The sequence below is a fragment of the Vigna angularis genome, chromosome 7, assembly GCF_016808095.1.
Source record: "Vigna angularis cultivar LongXiaoDou No.4 chromosome 7, ASM1680809v1, whole genome shotgun sequence".
NCBI classification, from domain to species: Eukaryota; Viridiplantae; Streptophyta; class Magnoliopsida; order Fabales; family Fabaceae; genus Vigna; species Vigna angularis.
Genome location: NC_068976.1, coordinates 7,665,902 through 7,686,415, shown reverse-complemented (window position 1 = coordinate 7,686,415; position 20,514 = coordinate 7,665,902). Strand labels below are relative to the sequence as shown.

General features: G+C 34.2%; 1 protein-coding gene across 3 annotated transcripts; it reads left to right on the top strand.

Annotated features, from left to right (window-relative positions):
* The first annotated feature begins 283 nt into the window (after nucleotides 1–283).
* LOC108338442 (ubinuclein-1) lies at nucleotides 284–19,952 on the top strand. 3 transcript variants are annotated; one of them, XM_017575328.2, is made up of 13 exons: nucleotides 284–906; nucleotides 2,282–2,368; nucleotides 2,529–2,618; nucleotides 2,765–2,841; nucleotides 7,746–8,337; nucleotides 14,153–14,252; nucleotides 14,352–14,461; nucleotides 14,683–14,766; nucleotides 15,970–16,095; nucleotides 17,497–17,628; nucleotides 17,722–17,769; nucleotides 18,931–19,032; nucleotides 19,331–19,952. In XM_017575328.2, the coding sequence occupies exons 1-13, from the start codon at nucleotides 664–666 to the stop codon at nucleotides 19,781–19,783; spliced, it is 2,244 nt and encodes a 747-aa protein (XP_017430817.1). In that variant the 5' UTR covers nucleotides 284–663; the 3' UTR covers nucleotides 19,784–19,952. The 3 variants fall into 3 exon arrangements, with proteins under 3 accessions (XP_017430817.1, XP_017430816.1, XP_017430818.1); XM_017575327.2 differs by having other exon boundaries at nucleotides 14,680–14,766; XM_017575329.2 differs by having other exon boundaries at nucleotides 384–906; nucleotides 14,680–14,766; nucleotides 17,503–17,628.
* The last annotated feature ends 562 nt before the right edge of the window (nucleotides 19,953–20,514 follow it).

Below are 20,514 nucleotides of genomic sequence, written 5' to 3'. Positions count from 1 at the left end.
CAATTCAAAAAAACTTCAAAATTACATATTCCAAAAATAACTTAAAAAAGTTAATGTTAAATGTTGTTTGAATGCCTAAAAAATAAAAACTTGCCCAAAAAAAAAGCTAGCTAATTTGAACCTTCACCTCCAACAATTCTCTCTAAATCCGATATTTAAAATAAATATCAATAAAAGTTTTGGAGATTGAATGAGTTATAAAGAAAAATAAAAAACAAACAAAATAGACAAATTTAAAAAATGAGGAGTGCATAAAGTAAAAACACTACATTGAACAAATGATGCGGCCCACAGATACCATTCCCCGCCCCAAATACCTTTTGCCTCCGTCGCTTGCCCGGAAAAGAAAAGGACTAGAAATTTTTTACAACCGAGTCGAAATTGCGGTTAAACTCAAAATCCATCCACAATACCTTTTCTTTCATCTCTCTTGTCATAATATTTTCTTTTATTTTTATCTTTCTTTCTCCCTTTCTCATTTTTTGAATCCCGCGCAATCCCAATTCGCTTCTTCAGCTCTTCCTCTTCTCGTTCTCTGTCTCTGTTCTTCTTTCCAGATTTTAGGGCTTATCATTCCGTTTCCGCATGTTCCTCGCGCTCTAACAATTCTCCCTGAAAACAAGCACCGACGCCCCATAAATTCGCCAATCGGCAATCACTTTGATGGCGGAGGATACGGCTCCTCTTGGCGGCGGCGATTCGTCGTCGGCGGCGAGGGCTCCGTCATCCTTCGTGAAGAAAGGTGACAGGCAAATGTTCACAGTGGAGCTTCGGCCGGGAGAGACCACCATAGTGTCGTGGAAGAAGCTGATGAAAGACGCCAATAAGGTTAGCAATAAGGGACCCACTTCCGCACCAGAGCACCTGCCCAATGGGAACCCTGTGCTCGAGTCCAGAATCGCTCCGGTGAGTCTCTTTTTTTAATTTTCATTTAGGTTCCGAATTGTTACGAGTATGTGTTGCTGTGGTTCTGAAATTTCAGTGTACGCACATTATTATTCAGTGAGTAGATAGCAATGTGTGGGATATAGTGTGGTTTATGGATGATATTTTTTAATTCTAATTTGTAAGAGTGGCTTTCTACTGAGCCGTGATTGTTTTTCCTTTGGCACTGAAATAAGGGTCTGGGTAAGGCTAGGTTTTGGGAACAGATTCTGCCAAACCTTTCGTGACTGACCTTAAGTTGTTTCTGTCTAACAATCTAGGTTTCTCTTTTGAAAATTAAATAATTGTCTGTCAAAAGTACGTGTTTCTTCTCCGTGTTTGACAACGGTGTGTGCTGTGTGACACTGCCCTTATGTAAAATTATTTGAAAGGGTTTTGTCATGGCAAAGTTGAATTGCTCCTGGAAGTACTTGAATTACATTTCCAATTTATTAGTTTGAATGCATGGCGACAACTGTTTGACAACGGTGTGTGCTGTGTGACACTGCCCTTGTGTAAAATTATTTGAAAGGGTTTTGTCATGGCAAAGTTGAATTGCTCCTGGAAGTACTTGGATTAGATTTCCAATTTATTAGTTTGAATGCATGGCGACAACTGTTTGTTTCTACTTAATTATTTAAAAGGTTTTAGCCGTGGCAAAGTCAAATTGCTCCTTGGAAGTACTTGTATTTGATTTCTACTAGTTTGAATGCATAACGGTTTGTGCCAGCAGTGCTGCTCTTATAGAAAATCATTTGAAAGGTTTTTGTTGCGGCAAAATGGAATTGCACTCGGAAATACTTGTCTTTGACTTCAAACTTAGTAGTTTGAATGCATAACTGTTATTATGGAAAAACTATTTGAAAGGGTTTCGTTGTGGTCAAATTGCACCTGGAAGTACTTGTATTTGACTTCAAACTTGCTAGTTTGAATGTACAAAGAGAATGGTTTGTGCTGCAGTGCTTCTCTTACGGAAAAATATTTGAATGGAAAAGTCGGAAGTACTTGTATTTGACATCAAAATTGTAAGGTTGACTGCATGATGCATATTGATATAATGTCTGTTTGAATTTGCCTTTTAGCATGGTATAATATTGTCAAATGTTGCCTCTACACGGATTACCTGACTTAACATGAACATGTGTATCCCAGATGCAAATCCAAACACATATATCTATTTATTTGTGACATGAAATTATTATAGACAAGGTGATCAAGCCTTTAATTGTCTCTGTCTTGTTTTACGACACATTATATTATTTGAATTAGTAAACCAGTAGAAATCAGCATACTGTCTCTTTTAGTGGTGCGTGGTTTCTTTTGTGCTTCACTATTTTGATAAACTTGTCAATTCTAGGGACAACCTAAGAAGACGGAAGAACAGGGTGCTCCTCAGCCAAATCGTTTCAGTGCTGTAATAGAAAAGATTGAACGCCTTTACATGGTATGATTGTATTGCTTCACGCGATAGTGTTACTAGATGCACTGTACAAAAATGAATTGATTTATACTGTAAATTCACAGCATAGATGCATATGTAAGTTTTATTTGCTTTTTTCAATCTGTTTTCCATGTTGGGAATAATGAGACCAAATCATTTTTAGGGTAAGGATAGTAGTGATGAGGAGGATCTACTCGATGTTCCTGATGATCAGTATGATACAGAAGACTCTTTCATTGATGATGCTGAATTGGTTGGTATCTTTTATACCATTTTGCTTTGTTATGACATTATGACTATTTGACCTTTGATTGATGATAAAACAGGAATTTCATTGTCCTATATTGTGACCATTTCACCTTTCATATTTTTTAATTAGTTTAACTCTTCTTTCTGCAGGATGAGTATTTTGAGGTTGATAACTCTGCAATCAAGCATGATGGGTTCTTTGTAAATAGGGGGAAATTGGAACGCATGTAAGTGATTTTTGTTTGAATATTTTCTGTCTATGTCAATTTCTTTTCTTTATGAGGAGTAGCCTTAGTGCAAACTAAGGTTGCTGCCTTGTGGCCTGGAGGTCACCAGTTCAAATCCTAGAAATAGCCTCTTTGCTTGTAGGGCCAAGTCTGTGTAGATCTTCCTTCCACAAATTTCTGTAGGTGAGAGTCTCATGGATTGGGTTGCCCTCTTTATGTCTATCTCTTTATTTTTGTAAATTGCTTAATTTTGGAAGTGATTTCACTTTTCTCTTTTTAAGCTAATGGATATAATACTAAAGTCATTGGAATAATCTTGGGACCTTCAGTTATATTTATGCTTGTGGCATTGTCTTAACATGAAATGAGATCATATACCATTCACAGTCATATTTTGAGTCTGTTAGTAGTGATCACAACTAGTCTATACCTGGTGAGATATATTTTATGGTTGGAATGATGAGATTATATATATACATATATATATATATATATATATATATATATATATATATATATATATATATATATATATACACACACATGTATATATATATGTATATATGTATGTAGGTATGTATGTATGTATCAATCTATCTATATGTACATGTATGTGCATTTTTGTTGAGTGTTATCCAACAATCATATAACCGGTAGAGCTTCATCCCTCTTTGTATGTGAAGATGCTAAGAGTAAAGATTGATCAATTGTTTTCTTCTCATACAAGTTCATATAATTCATAGAATTTTGAAATGGCCAGGATGATTTCATGGATGTGTAGATCCTTGATTAGAATATGACCTTCAGGGTCTTTGGTAGAGGATAGAAATGGAAAATAAAGGAACGGAACAAAAACGAAGAGAAATAGGTGAGATAGAGTGGAAATAAAGATTATTTGGTTTAAGTTAGGTTGTCAATAGCCATCATTGCTATAAGGGAAGAGCGGCAGTGAGGCACAACATACCTTCTTTCATTGTGTTTTTGTAATTTTGGTTGGTGAAACCGAGCCAGGTGGCTGTAGTTGTGCTTTTGGGTGTTTTAGCAATGTGGCTATGAAGCTATGTAGGACATTAGGTACGACACAAACACATCTATAGTATCCAAAATGTAGGATATAGGACATAAATCTATATATTAGATCATTATGTATTTACATACACAAAATCATCTATAAAGAAGATTAGTCAAATGTAATAATCTAAACACATTGTTAGCTAATACAAAAATGAATCTAATCTATCTAATATCCATAAAGTGAAAAGTAGTGATCATATAAAATTTGTTCCTTATTTCTATAATCATAATAGAAGCTTGTACAATAAGTTTACAAGTTTATGAGTTTTTTTAGAAAATCATTTTATTTGTCATTATTAACATTATGTTGGAGTTATGTCAAAATTATGTTAGAGACAAAAAACAAATGTCTTTCAAATTGGACACTTCACCTATATGTGTTGTAAGAGTGTCATACGCTTGTTGGTATCTGATAGGTGTCAGACATAGGGACACATCATTTATGAGGCATGTCCGAACTTTATAGTTATGAAGCCCAGCTGAAAACTGCTGCTCCATACACTCTATGACCCCCATTGTGCTGATGTTGACGTTCCATTTATGTCACAAAACGATTCACTTTGTGGGTGTAATGCTAGCTATCTGAAACTTGGTGTGGTGATCCATAGGTTTCAGGGTGTAAATTTGGGTCCAACATTTGTCATATTTTTTGGTTGCTTGTCAACTTAGAATATGTAAACAATTATTATAATGTAATATAGTATAATACATAATACAATATAATAAACTAAATAGCGATAATAATGAAATAATAGTATTAAAAATATATAAATATATAAAAAAATTAATTAAATCATTAATAAACTAACTAAAGCATAATATATGATTTAATATGTTAAAAATACTAGTTACTAAAAATATAATAACCTAACTAATTGTAGTACGTTAGTATTAAAAACTAAATGAAACATACGATATGATATAATAACCCAAATAATATAATGATAGTAAATACACTAATATAATGATACGAGACTCACATATATATATATATATATGTATATATATATATATATCTATATTTATATATTAAATAGAATAACGGTCATCCTGGTTTAACTACTTAGTTTCTAGAGAAAATAATAGAAATAGAGGAGAAATAAAGTGAAAATAAGATTGTATGGTTGAAGAGAAATAGAGAAAAAGTGGAAATTAAATTTTAAGAATTATTATTTTAAAAAAATATTATTATTTATTAATTTTAGTATTAATATGTGTTATTTACACTTATTATTTTTTGTTTTATTATTAATATTACTAGTTTATTGCTAATATTGTTTTTGTTATTATTTATTGTTACTAATAGTATAATCTATAGAAATATATAGAATGGGATTTTCAAATTTAGTGTACACAAATCATTGTTCTATTTTAGCCGTACTGATGTTTTCAAATCACAATACTAAAGTCATGGTGAATGGTAGTGATGCGAGACTTATTTTACACATAATAATGTCTTAAAATCACAAACAACTCATTGGGAAGGTTAGTGATGACGGAAAGTAGTGGAGAGAAACTACCACCTCAACAAAAAAAAAAAAATACATACACGTACTTTATTTGTCTTTCTATTACAATTAGCACCAAATGATGAGCTTGGTGGTGGTGGACCTAGAGGTGGGGGTTATGGTGGTAGGCCTAGAGGTATTGAGCTTGATGGTGGTGGTTATTGGGGTGGCTGGGAATCATCAATTGAGAGCTTGTTGTAGAATCATGGTTGCTACCCTTCATGTTCCCCCAATTCAATTTCTTGCATATTTTGCCGTCTCGAACTAGTAAAGACAAATAGATGTCAACGTAATCACTGCTCGGACCATTGTACACACTAATACCTTGCTCTTGGCTTTCCACTGTCAGCTTCCTGAAGTTCTTCATGTCTTCACTGTATATCATGCTTAGGACCCTCAAAGGAACCAAAAGCTCTACTGCAACCATCTCACCACTCCTCCATGTCCACCTTCAGGTCTGCCACTGCCTCACCTCCATATCTACCACCACCAAGGTCAGCATCTCCAGGCTTGCCACCATAGCCCCACAGCCTCACCACCGTAACCACCACCTTCAAGGATATTTAATTGTAATCCAACCATATACAGCCACGTGGACTTCTAATTGTCAGAAAAAATAAAATCCAATTATATACAGCCACATGGATGTTTAATTTAATCCACTGTGGAATACCTTTTGCCACATAAAAAAAGACTAAACGAAATTGGTGCATTCTTTGATTTAAGGATGAAATATAATTTTAGTCAATAGTTCAGAGACAAGAAAACATAGTAATATTTTTATTATAATATGCAGCATTATCGAAAAATAGGCATGGCAGATTTCGATGGTGAACTTTTTGCCGGCTGCCTCACTATAATGGTCTAAAATCGAGTTTTGCATGGAAGCTCATAATGATTGCTTTGGGCATCGTAGAGTGGCAGTTCGGAGTGGCCATGGATGAAATCATGAACTGTGCAACACTGGTTTGCGTATGGAAGAAGTCTTAGGTTAGCGTGACCAGTGTGAATTAGGAAATACTTTATTTCCCTAATTACATTATTCGGTTCCCTTAAGAACAAGCGAGACAAATCATGAATTGATTTGTCCTCTTCAATTGTATATGGGATATTTGTTAATATGATTAATAATTATATGTGAATGCTGTGATCATTATTTATAGAACAAATAACAATGAACAAAGGTATCAAGCCTTTTTTTCGACAACCTAACCCGATCAAACCTACACATTTAAAACCCTATCTTTATTTCTCTTTTGTTTCTAATTTTTCGCCAATGCATATTGGGTCTGTCCAATAGTGTTTCTTTTTAAAACTAAGGGTTGCACCATTCAACTCAACCCAAACCCAAATAACTATATCAGAAAATGAATTTAACACACCCCATCTCAGCCTCAAGCACTGCACCCATAGCCTTCTCTGGTTCCAGTGCAAGTGCTGTCGCTGTCTCACCACCACTGCCCTGCTGTCACTGTCTTGCTGCTGCAATCACCTCTAACTCCACTGCAAGTCCTCTTTTATTATTTTTTTCTTTGTACTTCCTCTTCATTTGGTGCCATCTGCCCTCCCTAAATTTTTCTTTTCTTCTTTTCCACTATAATTATTCGCTGAATATATGAAACATTTGATTACCTATTTTCCAGCATCCCCAATGACAACTGAACAAGGCAGTTCATGAACATCCAAAATTTAAAGAGAAATTTAGGACATTTATCTTATATTTTGTTGTTATTTTAAGTTTTAAACTCGAATTTGGTGGTGTTTTGGTTTAATTTTATTGTTATTTGAATTTTTAGACATAATATTATTATTAATTATATGGTTGTCTTTCATTAATTTTAGCTTTACAATTATATTTTTGTGTTTTGTCTATGATGCTTCAGCCATAACTCATATGGCTTGCAATATTTTTTCATAAAGCATTTTATGATCTAGTTTTGATAGCACTGTTAGTATGTGTTATTATGTATTATTGCTTTCATTATTGTAAAATAATAGAAAAAAGGGGATTGCTGTTAAATTATTTAAGGGCTGTATAAAGTATTTAATTTGTATCTCAGAGTTTCAGCAAGTGTATACCTCACCATAGCAGTTTTGGGGTTGATTGCTACACACATTTAAGATTGATAACTATGAAATGAAGGTTGTATGTTATTGTTGAATATTCATAGCATTATTTTTCTGGCTTGTGGTTGGATTTTATTCCTGAGAATTTTTCTACATATGTTGTGTCAACATTTTAAATCTATTAAATTGTATACTTTAGCATTTTAGTTCTTCATACAAATTCCTGATTTTGTTCATTTTCTTGTTCTTTCTAAGAAATGAACCTCCAGTATTACCAATCCAGCAAGCAAAGAAAAGGCGCCGAAAAGATATATCAAAGAATCCTGAAGAAAATATTGATGGTCATGTATCAAATAAACTTGTGAAAGTGGGCAAGAGTGCCGTTGTGAAGACTGCATCATTACCTGTGAAAAATATGCTCAGTTCCTCAAATAATGTTGGCGTACCTAGTGAACATGAAGACCTGAAATTTCAGAAGCAAATGGATGTCTCTGGAATTAGTTTGAAAAAGAAAACTGCTGATGCTACACCAATTTCGGACCCCCCTGTCTGTTCAAAAGTATCAAATAATGATCCTCTTGATGCAGAAGGTGCTGATAAACAGAAGACTGAAGTGTCTCAATCTAAGAACACGGGTGATAAATTTAAAGATGCAGGTGGATTGGTTGATACTTCTCATCATAAGTACCATGAAAAAAATTTATCTGCACATTCAAAATCCCAACCTGGGAAATCCTCAAGTAGTCTTGACAATGTAGAAAACAATGGTCGGTCAAAAGATAAAAATTGCATCCGGGAACTGCCAGATCTAAACTTGTCTGTAGGAAAAATTGCTATACATGCACTAGTAAGTTTATCTAACTGCTTTGTGGTTTTTATTGTATTTGCTGTATGATAAATATAACTTATGAAACATTGAATACCAATAAAAAGATTGTCCGTTGCACTTATAGCTATTTATTTTTTTTATTCAGCTTTAAATTAAAGGCTTCACTATTCTAAGCGCATGAAACTGCTCCACCAAATAAGCACTTGTATGTATTTGAGAAAAATAAAAAGAGAGAGCAGATATTTTAGTGAAGCTTGTGCAAGTCTCTCTTAGGTTCTCAATATTTATATAGAAACTGTAGATTAATCTGAGATACAGTGAAAGAGAGTAGAGTAGAAAACAAGTAAAGACACCTCTAGGATTCTAGGCACAACTCAAAACAACTTTTTAAAAAAGCTTATTCTAATACTCCCTCTCAAGTTGGGGCATACATATTGTTTGTATGAAGTTTGGAACAATTAAATTCAATTTGAGGCTGGTAGAGCATTAAAAGTATATGTGAGAAAGAAAAAGAAAGGAGGGCAGAGGAAGGAGAATTAAGAGCGGAAAAAGGGAGTGTCGGTTAGTAGTTAGTTGTAAGGAGGGAAATACTATAAATAAGAGAGAGTTTGTAAAAGGGGGGCGGGGGGGTTTAGCCTTTTTGTACATTGGGTTTAGACTAGAGCCTTGCTCCAGTGGGAGGAAGATAGGCTACCTTGAGGGTGATTCTTTGTACATTGAATTCTTTCATTCTTCAATAATATACATACTATTCAGACTGTTGGTGTGTGTTCTAGTGAGAAAGAGAGAGTTGATCAACTTCTTTACCAAAGAAGTCTATCAGAGGCCTTATTAGATTTTGTTTTCATATCTGCAAGCTGATCATTTGATCCGTCAAATCCATTTGATCCATCAAATCCAGTACAAATTTTCTTGAACTACAACTTTTCTGAAATAAATTGTTAGTTGATTTTTGTGTGTTTGGTTCTCTCGTGGAATACAAGATTGAAAGTAACGTGGAGAGCTAATTGATTATCCTAACATCTTCAATTGCTAATCTTACAAAATTTTAGTTCTTGGAGGAATTGTTTTACCTAGACAAGTTTACTAGTGCAAGATGCCATTGTCCTATATTTAGCTTCAGCAGTTGATCAAACAACTACATTTAGCCTTTTGGATTTCTAGGAAATAGTATTTCCTTCAATGAAAACTCAATATTATGTAGTTGAGTGATCGTACCTAATCAACATTATAATGCCCAGACATTTGGGTATTCCTTTCATCCTCATATAATAGACCTTATCCTAGAATCTTGAGGTAGTTTAGAATACAAATTGCAAAGTTTCAATGTTCAGTACAAGGAGTTTTCATGAACTGACTAATAACACTTAAATATTAGGGTAGAGTAGAATAATTTTATTGTTAGGAGTACATCAGATGTATATACAAGATTGGAAAACTAGTTTTAGAAATATAATAAAAAAACTTAATATAATCATATCCCTATGATTTAGGGATATAATCAGATCCCTATTATTCTGGATATAGTTAGATTCCTATGATTCCGAGATACTTACATGATACACTTTAACTATAATCTGTTTAATATGGAATGATAAAATATGATTGTTGAAACTCCTTCTCAAGCTGGTGAGTCTGCATTTTCCATTCCCAGCTTGGAAACAATGCTTTCAAGGTTGTTGCTATTCAACCCCTCTGTTAGAAAGTTTGGAAGGTTGTTGAGAGGAGACATTTGTAATGGAGATTTGAGCACTATCTAATTTTTCTTTTATAAAATATCAATCAATTTCAATGTCTTTGGTTCTATCATGTTGCATTGGATTATGGGCTATGTTAATAGTAGATTTATTATTACAGTAAAGTCTCATATTAGTTCACCTATCCCTTATGCCATTGCCCCGAACTTTGCTTCAACACTAGAACTTGCTACCATTTTTTGTTTTTTACTTTTCCAAGTTACAAGATTATCACCAAGGAAAGTACAATATCGAGTAGTTGATTATCCACAATTGACCCAACATAGTCTGCATTTGTATATACTTCAAGATTTACATTTCCATTTTGTTTGAACAAAACTCCCTTGCCTGGAGTCCCTTTCAGATATTGCACAATTCTTAGTTCAAACTGTAAATGAATCTCCGCTGGCTTGTGCATGATCGTGGCATAACATTTTATTTCTTAACTTTTCACAGTATACCTATGTCTAGAACACAATATAACTACATCCTTAATATTAAGGATTTGGACAAGGAGAGTTTAAAACTTGACTTTCTATGCACATAAATGAGGCATTTTCCATGTGCATTCTCAATATGATATATAATTCATACGTTTGCATCACAATGATCTTGACAAGGAATGTTTAAAAATCCACTACTATGCTCAATACAAATGCAATGCACATTGAGGTAATTTAACTTACTAACTGTCTGTATCTCCCATGTTTAGTATATGATTCTCCTTGGTCTAGTACAAGTTTGAGAAATGGATCCATTGGTGTGTCCATAGGCTTAACACTTGACATCCTTTTTTCTTCTAGAATCTCCAAAGTATATTTTCTCTGAGATATGACCATTGGTATTGAAAGTGACTGCATGTTTTCGTTAGAAGGAACATGTGTGTAGTATGGGACAAACACAGAAAGAGACCTTAGTTGACTCATAATACTATTTAAGATCAGGAAAAAAACAATACGAGGATGACGATATCCCAGGATGACGCATTTGAATGTGTAAAGGAGAAAGTTTATCTTGACTTGGTGAGGTAATATACAAAACATGTGGTACTAAAAGTGTGTAGGTTGATTGTATAAAGGAGAATGAGGAAAAGGGATAGAATGAGGTACTTGATAATTAAGGACATATGATGGCATGCGGTTAATGAGATATCATGCTATTAGGACAACATCCCCCTAAAATAGTGAGGAAGGTGACTATGAAGAAGTGTATGAGTAGTTTCCATAAGATATCTGTTTTTGTGTTCTACTACATTTTGTAGAAGACTATGAGGACATGAAATTTGATGAAAAATATCATTGGAGCCCATGAAGTGATAAAATTGGTGAAACAAATATTCGTGGAATTGTTATAGTGAAAAGCACATGGATTAGAAAAATTGTGCTTTGATTTCATTAGAAAAGGTTTTAAATATAGGAAACACTTCTAATCGATTCTTATTGAATCAAATCCTAGTACTTATACAATAATTATCAATAAAGGTAAGAAAAATTTAAAACTAGAAAGAGTAATAGTACGAGAATGAGCTTAACAATGAAGTGAACTAATGAAAAAGGATATGACACTCCTTTATTAAGAATATAAGGAGAAGGTTGTTGAGTATGTTTTCCTAATTGACATGATTTACACTTCAAACTAGACAAATGTTTTAAACTTGGCACTATCTTCTACAATTTTGTCAACCCAGAGTATCCTAATTGTTCATCAACCATCAGTGGAGAGACTATAGATGTATATACCAATGGTGATGAGAGAGGTAGTTAAGATCATGTGAGTCACATTTTTAGTGAAGGTGAAGATAATGTCTTCAGATTTGATCAAGCAAGTGGCAACAATAAATTAAAAGGACAACTAGAGACATGAAGAATAAAGTGAACAATAAGCGACATGATGGGAGGTGTTGGGTAGGGTTAATGCAAGCTTGTGTTTGTAAACAATTGGCACCAATGATAAATGCAAATTGTAAGTAGTATTAACAGAAAAAGAAAATAACGAATACTATAGGTTGCACCAGCGTCCATGACCCAAGGACCAAGAGAAGAAGATTAAGAGAGACAAGTAGATGAAATTCTAAAGTTTGCCACCTAGGAGGGTTACTGGTAGATTTGCTAGTCCCATACCATTTGTTAAAGTTTTCATTTGTTAGAGTCATATGAGGCTGGTTAACTGGTATTGTAGTAGCAACAAGTGACTCATGGTAGATACTTGGGCAAAATTGGGTGAACAAGGAGGTTTCCCAAGTAAATGTGGGGGCATTGTTTGCATTTTGGAAGTTTTTTAGAATGATGTGTGCAAAAATGTCTAGAACTATTCCTCTATGATGTAAGGCACCATGCAAATGAAGTATGTGTCTCCCTTACTTAATTTCAAAGGATTGTGGTTCATGCTGAAGTCATAGTAGGGTTTACTCTAGTGATCCCAAAATCTGATCATGAGTAAACAACATATTCTTGTGGCAAGCCATACAAACCTAGGGTCATAAAAGAATTATGATTCTCAAGTTGCTGGGCATCTGCAGATATTGGAAGGACCTCATTAAAATCATGTTAGACAACATGAAGCCACCGAAGATAAGCAAAGATGTGGCTTCTCAAATTGTTGTCTGGTAAGAAGTATCAAAGATCTTAGCACATACCATAAAGGCGTATTGGTATGGAGGTCATGAATCTCACTCCAAACTGATGCACATGGATCATGGGGAGACAAAATAGGTTTGAGTGAGGTGTAGATAGTGGATTCAGATCAATCTTTATCCATTGTTTGCGTTCTATTGTAGGAAGAGAAAATAGGTTTAAGATGGGACTTGTAGCCCAACCCACTTAACCATAAGCTGATTTCAAAAGCCCACGTTGAATGATTAGACACATCCAACATTTCAATACTAGCAATATTGTTAGGGGTTGGAAAGTATATGAGAGAAAAAGGTATAGGAGAGAAGGAGAAGGCCGAACGGGGAAAGACGGAAGACCAAGCCGAACGGTGGAAAGTGAGGAGAGGCCAGACCGAACGGTGGAAGGCTGGGAGAGATCAGGCTGAACGGTGGAAGATGGTGAGGAGTCGTGCCAAACGGCCGAAGGCGGTGAGAGCTCAAGCGGAGCGATGGGAAGTAGTAAAGACCCTGAGCCGATCGGTTGAAGAGTGACTATCCTAACTGGGCGGGAAATATTTAGTAATAATTATAGTAAATAGAGCTATATCCTAGGGAAATATTCAGTACAAGTTAATTACAATAATTAGGGCTATATCCTAGGGAAATATTCAGTACAAGTTAATTACATTAATTAGAGCTAAATCTTAGGGAAATATTCAGTATAAGTTAATTATAGTAAATAAAACTATATTCTAGGGAAATATTTAATATAAATCAAGCCTAGATGCTAGGGTTGAGGGCATGCTTTCGATTATTGAGTTTTGTTGACAGGCAGCTAGAGTCCTGTGAGGGAGGTTATGCTCCCAGTTATCTTTGTTTACCTTTGTTGATTAAGATATTACCATCAATAAAAGAGATTCATTCATCCATTATCATTTGTTTATTGTCTTTTCTACCTTTTGTGATCGTGTTTAATTACGTCTCCTACTCGGATACGTAACAAATAAGGTTAGAAAAGATGGGAGAATCTGTTTTGGATATTGATTGGGTGTAGGAAGACATTTATCTTATGGAACAGATGTTGGGTTCCACCTGCCATTGACTGTTATTGTTATTGCGGAATTCAACTTTCACCATGCACTCGGATCTAAACAGTGCCACATTTCACAGCATGTGACAATTAATAAGTAGAAATGCATTACTGATTCCCCTTTTTTTTGTGTGTGTGTCAAATTCAACACTCCCCATTAACTTGGCTGTTGTAGGATATTCTTTTTCATTTAAAACAATTTCTATTTAAGGCATATTGGTATACAGGGTTGGTTTATCTTTAAGAGAGATTTAAATTGAAGCTTTGGCAAACTATACTATCCTTGTAGCAGGCACTTGGTGAAATAACATTTTCCTATTACTATAACTTCTGAATACAAAATTTGTGAAAGTGGACTGTTTTATGTCTGTAACATATACCGTATTAGTTGAGAGCTTGATTGAAGCTTTTATGCAGAAATCTGAACATGTGCTCAAGAAAGATGGTTCTAGTGCTAGGTCAAAAATTACAACACTTGAGAAAGCTATTCGAGATTTGGAGAAGATAGTCACGGAATGTAAGTTCAGAAAATTTTTTAAGTTTACATTTCTCAAATTAGCAGTGTGGGAAGTTTGTTGCTAATGCGAGTTTTTTTTTTTTTTTAATAATGATACAGCAAGGCCACCAACTATGGAAAACCAGGAGGGTGATAACACACCTCAGACTGTCAAACGGAGATTGCCTAGAGACATAAAGCTGAAACTTGCTAAAGTGGCTAGATTAGCAGTAATGGAAAATTTATTTTTGTGATTTCATGCTTTGTGCTTCTAGATCTGCACAATTTAGTACTTTTTTTCTCGAAATCTTCTCAGTTTGATCTTCTCTTAGAATAGACAGAGGGAGTGAGGGAGAGCACTAAGAAAGAATTATTTCAACCTCACTGAACCTAATAGAGTAGAGAACATTTATCACATAATAATATTAACTAAATGTTTTTGACGCAGCAGGCAAGCCAAGGGAAAGTATCAAAGGATTTAATTAACCGTCTTATGAGTATTCTTGGGCATCTGATTCAACTTAGAACTCTAAAGGTATTTCAGCTTGATAAACATGACTGGTAATCCCTTAGTGTGTATTATTTCAGCTTTTGGTCACAATACCCCCAATGCGTTTATAGATGGCTTATTTCTTTTTCACTGTTAGTTGTTGAACCCCAACTTTATATTAAATATGAAAATTGAAACTAAAGATTGTATCTCGCAAATCACATATCTTGCTGTCGAGTCCACCATACTGAACTTCTATACAATTGTTCATTTATTTATTGGATGTGATTATGCATTACCATATTTAGGCTTTGAATACATCCGTGACCCATTGTGACCTTATGAAGATTGTTTGTTTTTTCTTGCTTGACATGGTGTACTTCTGTGTCTAAGAAGGTCTTATTTCTAATTGATAGTTTGCCAACTTTCATTTTAATTAATCCGGTTTTCCTTCCGGAATGAAGTACTTGTTAGCTTTAGACATTTTTGCTTACTTCAGAGTGACAGATGGTCTTCCTGAAGGGCTTTTTAGTTCAAGATTGGTATAGATTAGTTTTTGAGAAATACTAGTTTTATTTTTTTATTTTTTAAATTCTTATGAACTGGGCAAAAATATGTAATTATCCCTTCAAAATAAATTAAACTAAGCACACACTAATTGCAATTGACCATGTTTGTGAAGTTTTTCTAGCCCACATTTTTTATTTGTAGAAACAAATTTAGGAAGAGTAAAATTGTATTGCCTCGGTGAGAAAGAACTTATTCGAGCTTTAGAAAAAAATTGTAGAATGTTCTGAACCTGCACATGCTCTTTATTTATTATAATCACATAAATGTTCCTTTTAAACACTAACAGTAGAAACCAAGCTGGTGATTTTTCACAGAAAAGTATTTATTCCCATTCCTACAAAATTAATCTTATCAATTGTGGACTCTAATTTTCAAGTCGTGTCTATAACTACATTTCAAGTTATCCTTCAGTATTACTCATACTCAACTTTGAACTCCATTCAACAATCTGTTAGATATATTAATCCTATACAGTTTTCACTATATTCAACACAATCCAATCCAAATAATAGTAATTTGCCACCTATTATTTATTTATGTTATTTTGGTCATCATATTGCAACTATTCTTCTCTTTATTTATATTTTATATCTACGAACATCATTATGTAGGTAGTTTTAGTTTCCAATATTGCTTGAATTGAAACTTATCTTCTCATGCAATGTCTTCCTGCTACAGAGAAACTTAAAAATTATGATCAGTATGGGTTTGTCTGCAAAGCAGGAGAAAGATGATAGGTTTCAACAGATAAAGAAGGAAGTTGTTCAGATGATTAAGATGCAGACCCCATCCATGGAATCGAAGGTTTATTACAGTTACCATTGCTATTTATTCCGTATTAAAATCAAATATTTGTAAACTGTCTTTAACGTGTCATATTTTCAGTTTTCCACTCATTCAGTAGTTACTTGTTTAGCTGGTTCATGTAGCTCCGTTTTGGTTCCCCCATATGACAGTAATATTTTCATTCTTGTGGATGTTTCTTTATATGGGTTTAATCCATTTGAGTTTTATATGCAGAACTTTATTTGGCATGGTTACTTAGGGATGAGTCATTTTACCTGGACAGGGATTTCACTAATTGTAATTTGTAATTCTGACACTCAATGTAGTTTCTTGCTAAATTTCTTTATGGTTGCATTCTAACCTGATTGCAATTTTTCATGAAATAATTGTACTTTTGATACATTAACAAATATTGGCTATTTAATTCAACCATTGACCTATTGTTCGTGCAATATTTCTTGATGTTTTGATGGGACCCTGATAGATTATTAAGGGTGTGTGAAAGAAAGAAGAGAAAATGAGAGGGTGGTTAGAAGGTTAGAGAGTTGGAAAGGCTGCTAGACAGTTAGGCAGTTAGTTGTGAAGGAGGAGGAACCTTATAAAGAGTGTTGTGTGTGTTGTACAAGGGTTGGTTAATTCTTTTGTATTTTTTGGTATAGACTGGGTATCTGTCCCAGTGGAGGGAGAGTGCTCCTAGGAGTGTGAGATTGTACATTGTTCATACTTTCAGAAGTAATACATATAATATTCTTCTTTATTTTGTGTGTGCGTGTGAGACGTAGAGAGTTGATTGACTTCTTGACAAAAGAAGTCTATCAGACCCCAAATTAAGAACTGGAAAGGAACTGATATAATTCTGATGGTAAATTAATCGTTGGGCTGACTCTACTATTCCATAGAAAAATAAATATAGCATCCCAGAGACATTGAAAATGGTGCAGGGTGGAATGGAGCACTGCTCCTTACAATATGGAGTAACCAACCAAAATTAATGAAAACCTTTACTGAAGAAGGACCAACTCCTTCACTAGACCTGGCCACAATAATGTCCAATAGAAAATATCCGCCTCCTCCAAATACCCAATCTCTCCCATAATGTGAGATTCCTGTATCCTTCTCCCCTCTCCTCTGCTGCCAGGTGTTCACTCTGTTACGCTCAATCCTTTTTCCTCTTCCAATGAAGCCAGCTGATCCCTCTTTTCACCATTTCAACACGGGCTTGGTCTTTCAAACCCACGCACTTCCTCACTTTCCACATCCCTTATATTTTCCGTTTTTCCTTTTTTCCGTTATATATATTGGCCTATCATGTTTGCTTTGCATCTTGATTGCAAATTTTCAGGAAATAGGGTGCTTTTGATTGATAAATAAATATTTTGGTTATTTCATATGGGATGCTTGTTAATGTCTTCCTTTCAGTTACAGCAGCAAGCTGGAGCATCTGGGGAAAAAGAAATGGGTCCTGATGGAAAAGCAACAACTAAAAAGATTTTTAGTATGGACACTGCATTGGAAGACAGGATTTGTGATCTCTATGACCTTTTCGTTGATGTACAGAAGTTCGAGCTTTAAATATTTATTTTGTTGATCTTGTTTGGTTTGTTAATATTTGTCCTTAATGAATCTTGTTTGCAATTGTTCCAGGGTTTAGATGAAAATGCCGGTCCTCAAATCAGAAAGTTGTATGCTGAGGTGGTTAAATTTTCTGTCTTCCTCTCAATATTGATCTAGCAGAGTTAATAGATTGCTAGTGTTATCGCTATGTTTATCTTCCTTTCTTTTTAATTTGAGTACCTACTTTCCTAGGTTTGATTTGGTTTATTTTATTTTGAATATATCCTTGTTTATGTTAAAATTACTTAATTAGTACTATTTAAAATATCTATTATCCCTTCTTTTCAAGTTTTAGAGACTATAGGTATCAATAGTGCACAATCGCAGTAAAATTCAATAGATGCAGAAAAGCAGGTTTTCACTGGACAATGGCACCACTGCAGTCTGCAGCGAAACCAGTGAATTTCCCTTTTTCCCAAAAGCTACACATTCTTTAGGGTTTTTTAACCACTGTTTTCAGCAACACCCATCTCTGTTTTTGCGTCTATTCTCCGACAAAAGAAATTTTGGATCCTTCATTTTTTGTTTACTTTGCGATTGATTGTTATTAGTATTTGTAAATATGCCAAGAAATATCAGTTACAAGTATTTGTTTAGCACTATGTATGTAATTATGTACATAATGATGAATAATAATATATTTGTTTGATAATATATTATTATACAGCAATGATCGTACTATCCACTATCCTGCTATAAATTGAGGTTTCACTATCTATATTGATACCTATGTTTGAAACCTTGAAAAGAAAAGGATTTTCGGTTGTATTTTCATGCATGGAAATTTTCTTGATTGTCATTTTTTTTTCCATTCTTCCGTATTAAATGATTCTGTTTCTTCTGAAGTTTGTTACTTTATGGGACTGTATTTTATATGCATTGTAGTTTCTTGTGCTAAAGTTAATATCTTTATTTTTTACTAGTGGAAACAAGTGCTACGTGCACGTGTTCTCTTTTTATTGTAGATATTTTATTTTAAAAATATAACTGAATTTAAATAAATAGTGATTTAAAAGAATAAAATAGTAAAATAATTATTTTAATTTAAAAATAATTAAATTTAAATTAATGGTTATTTAAAAGATAAAAATGGAAATATAGTTATTTTAGTTTAAAATAATAGTTATTTAAAGAGTAAAATTGAAAAAAAAAATGTGTATACAAAAAGGAAAAAGAAGAATCTCCTATATCTATGTATAGATAAAAAAGATTTCTCACTTTGGATTGCATTGTCTTCAGCTTGCAGAATTATGGCCAACTGGTTACATGGACAACCATGGGATCAAGCGTGCAATTTGCAGGTCAAAGGAGAGGCGCCGAGCACTGCACATCAGACATAAGGTATCCCTATGCAACGAAATAACTTTTAATGTTGTGTAGTAACATTCTAAAATCTCTTTAAAAAGAACCCTTTCCTTGTCAGTTTGGGAAATTTAATAGAGTTTTTTCACGACCATAGGTCTAGTCTGCAAATGCCTATGTAGCATAACTATATAGGAACAGTAGTCTTTTAATTTTTCTGAAGAATTGGGGAACTTGCTTTCTGTTCTTTGTATGTACTCATGACAATCAGGATTTGATATTTGTGGCGATGATGTTTTTAGTTTATTTTTATCTTACTGGTTCCTCATACTGTTAGGATCGGGAGAAAATTAAGAAGAAAAAGTTATTTGCACCTAGACAAGATGAGAATGCTCGATTCGATGCTAATCCAATTACTTCGCAACAGCCCATGCGAGAGAGATTAGCTACAGACTCTAGCAGTTTTAATCATATTTCAGTAAACAAGGCAGTTTCTAATACAATTGCCGCTCCACGGATTTACAATCCTTCTGTGAATGGTTCAAAACCAGAAAAAGCAAAGCGAAGTTCTAGTGGTTCTCTGGATGATGACGGGGATGAAGATGTTTTAGTAAAGAAGAGAGTAAAGAGAAGGCCTGAACAGGGTTTAGAAGGAAATAATTTTCGTCCTGGGAAGATGACGGTTTTTACGCGAGTTGACAAGACTAGGTCTCTAAAGCAGTCTGCGGGTGTTCTCCCCAAATCAAACATTCAGCCAAGTTCTCTCCATGGTCTTGAGCAGTCAAGCTAACGTGATATCAACTAGGATGTTTACTCAACAGAATCTCACCTTTACAGTTTTTTACCTATATATTTTTTTGGTGCTGTCCCCCTCCCAAGATCAGTTAATATCCTATACTGTTACCATTTTTGTAATTAATTTCCTTGAAATGTAGGTAGATTTATTGGTTGATGAGCCATATCGATAACTCAAGTCTCTCACTATTCCTCTCTGGCTTTTACTTCCTGCTTTCCCATTATTACAACAAAAAGACTGAACTATCCTTTCTCGGTGCACCACGTCATCGGTGTTGTTACAGTCATTGTTGTCACTGTGTCTTCTCTGATGCAGTTTTGCTGTCATTATTTGTTTTTGATTCTTGCAATGATGTGACAACATTAGCGGTAGTGTTGCCTATATGGCCTATAGGAAAGCTTGGGATACGTTGCTGACAGTGGGATCAGAGAAAGAGGACAAAACATAGGGTTTGGTGGAGATTTTATAGGAAGAAACGTAGTTTTTTTTTCTCCTTTTTAGATTGATCAATCTGTAATGTGCCCGCCATATTGTTAGTAAGTAAAGAAGGAGTCTAAGCATAAATGAGAGCCTTTCATCCCTTTTTATCTAGTACGGAGTAGGGAATCGTATTTATGTAGGGTTTCGAAAAATCCTTTTTGAAAAGCTTGTTCTGGACAACATTTCATGGTCTGGAAACTTTTGAAATATTTGTATTTTTATTCTGGAAAACATGTTTCGGAGAT

Bases quoted from the DNA above. Each gene is read 5' to 3' on its own strand.
- LOC108338442 (XM_017575327.2), top strand. From the start codon at position 664: ATGGCGGAGGATACGGCTCCTCTTGGCGGCGGCGATTCGTCGTCGGCG. The intron at 14,462-14,679 runs GTAATGGAAAAT...TTTTTGACGCAG, and splicing joins CTAAAGTGGCTAGATTAGCA to CAGGCAAGCCAAGGGAAAGT. The intron at 17,770-18,930 runs GTGGTTAAATTT...CATTGTCTTCAG, and splicing joins TCAGAAAGTTGTATGCTGAG to CTTGCAGAATTATGGCCAAC.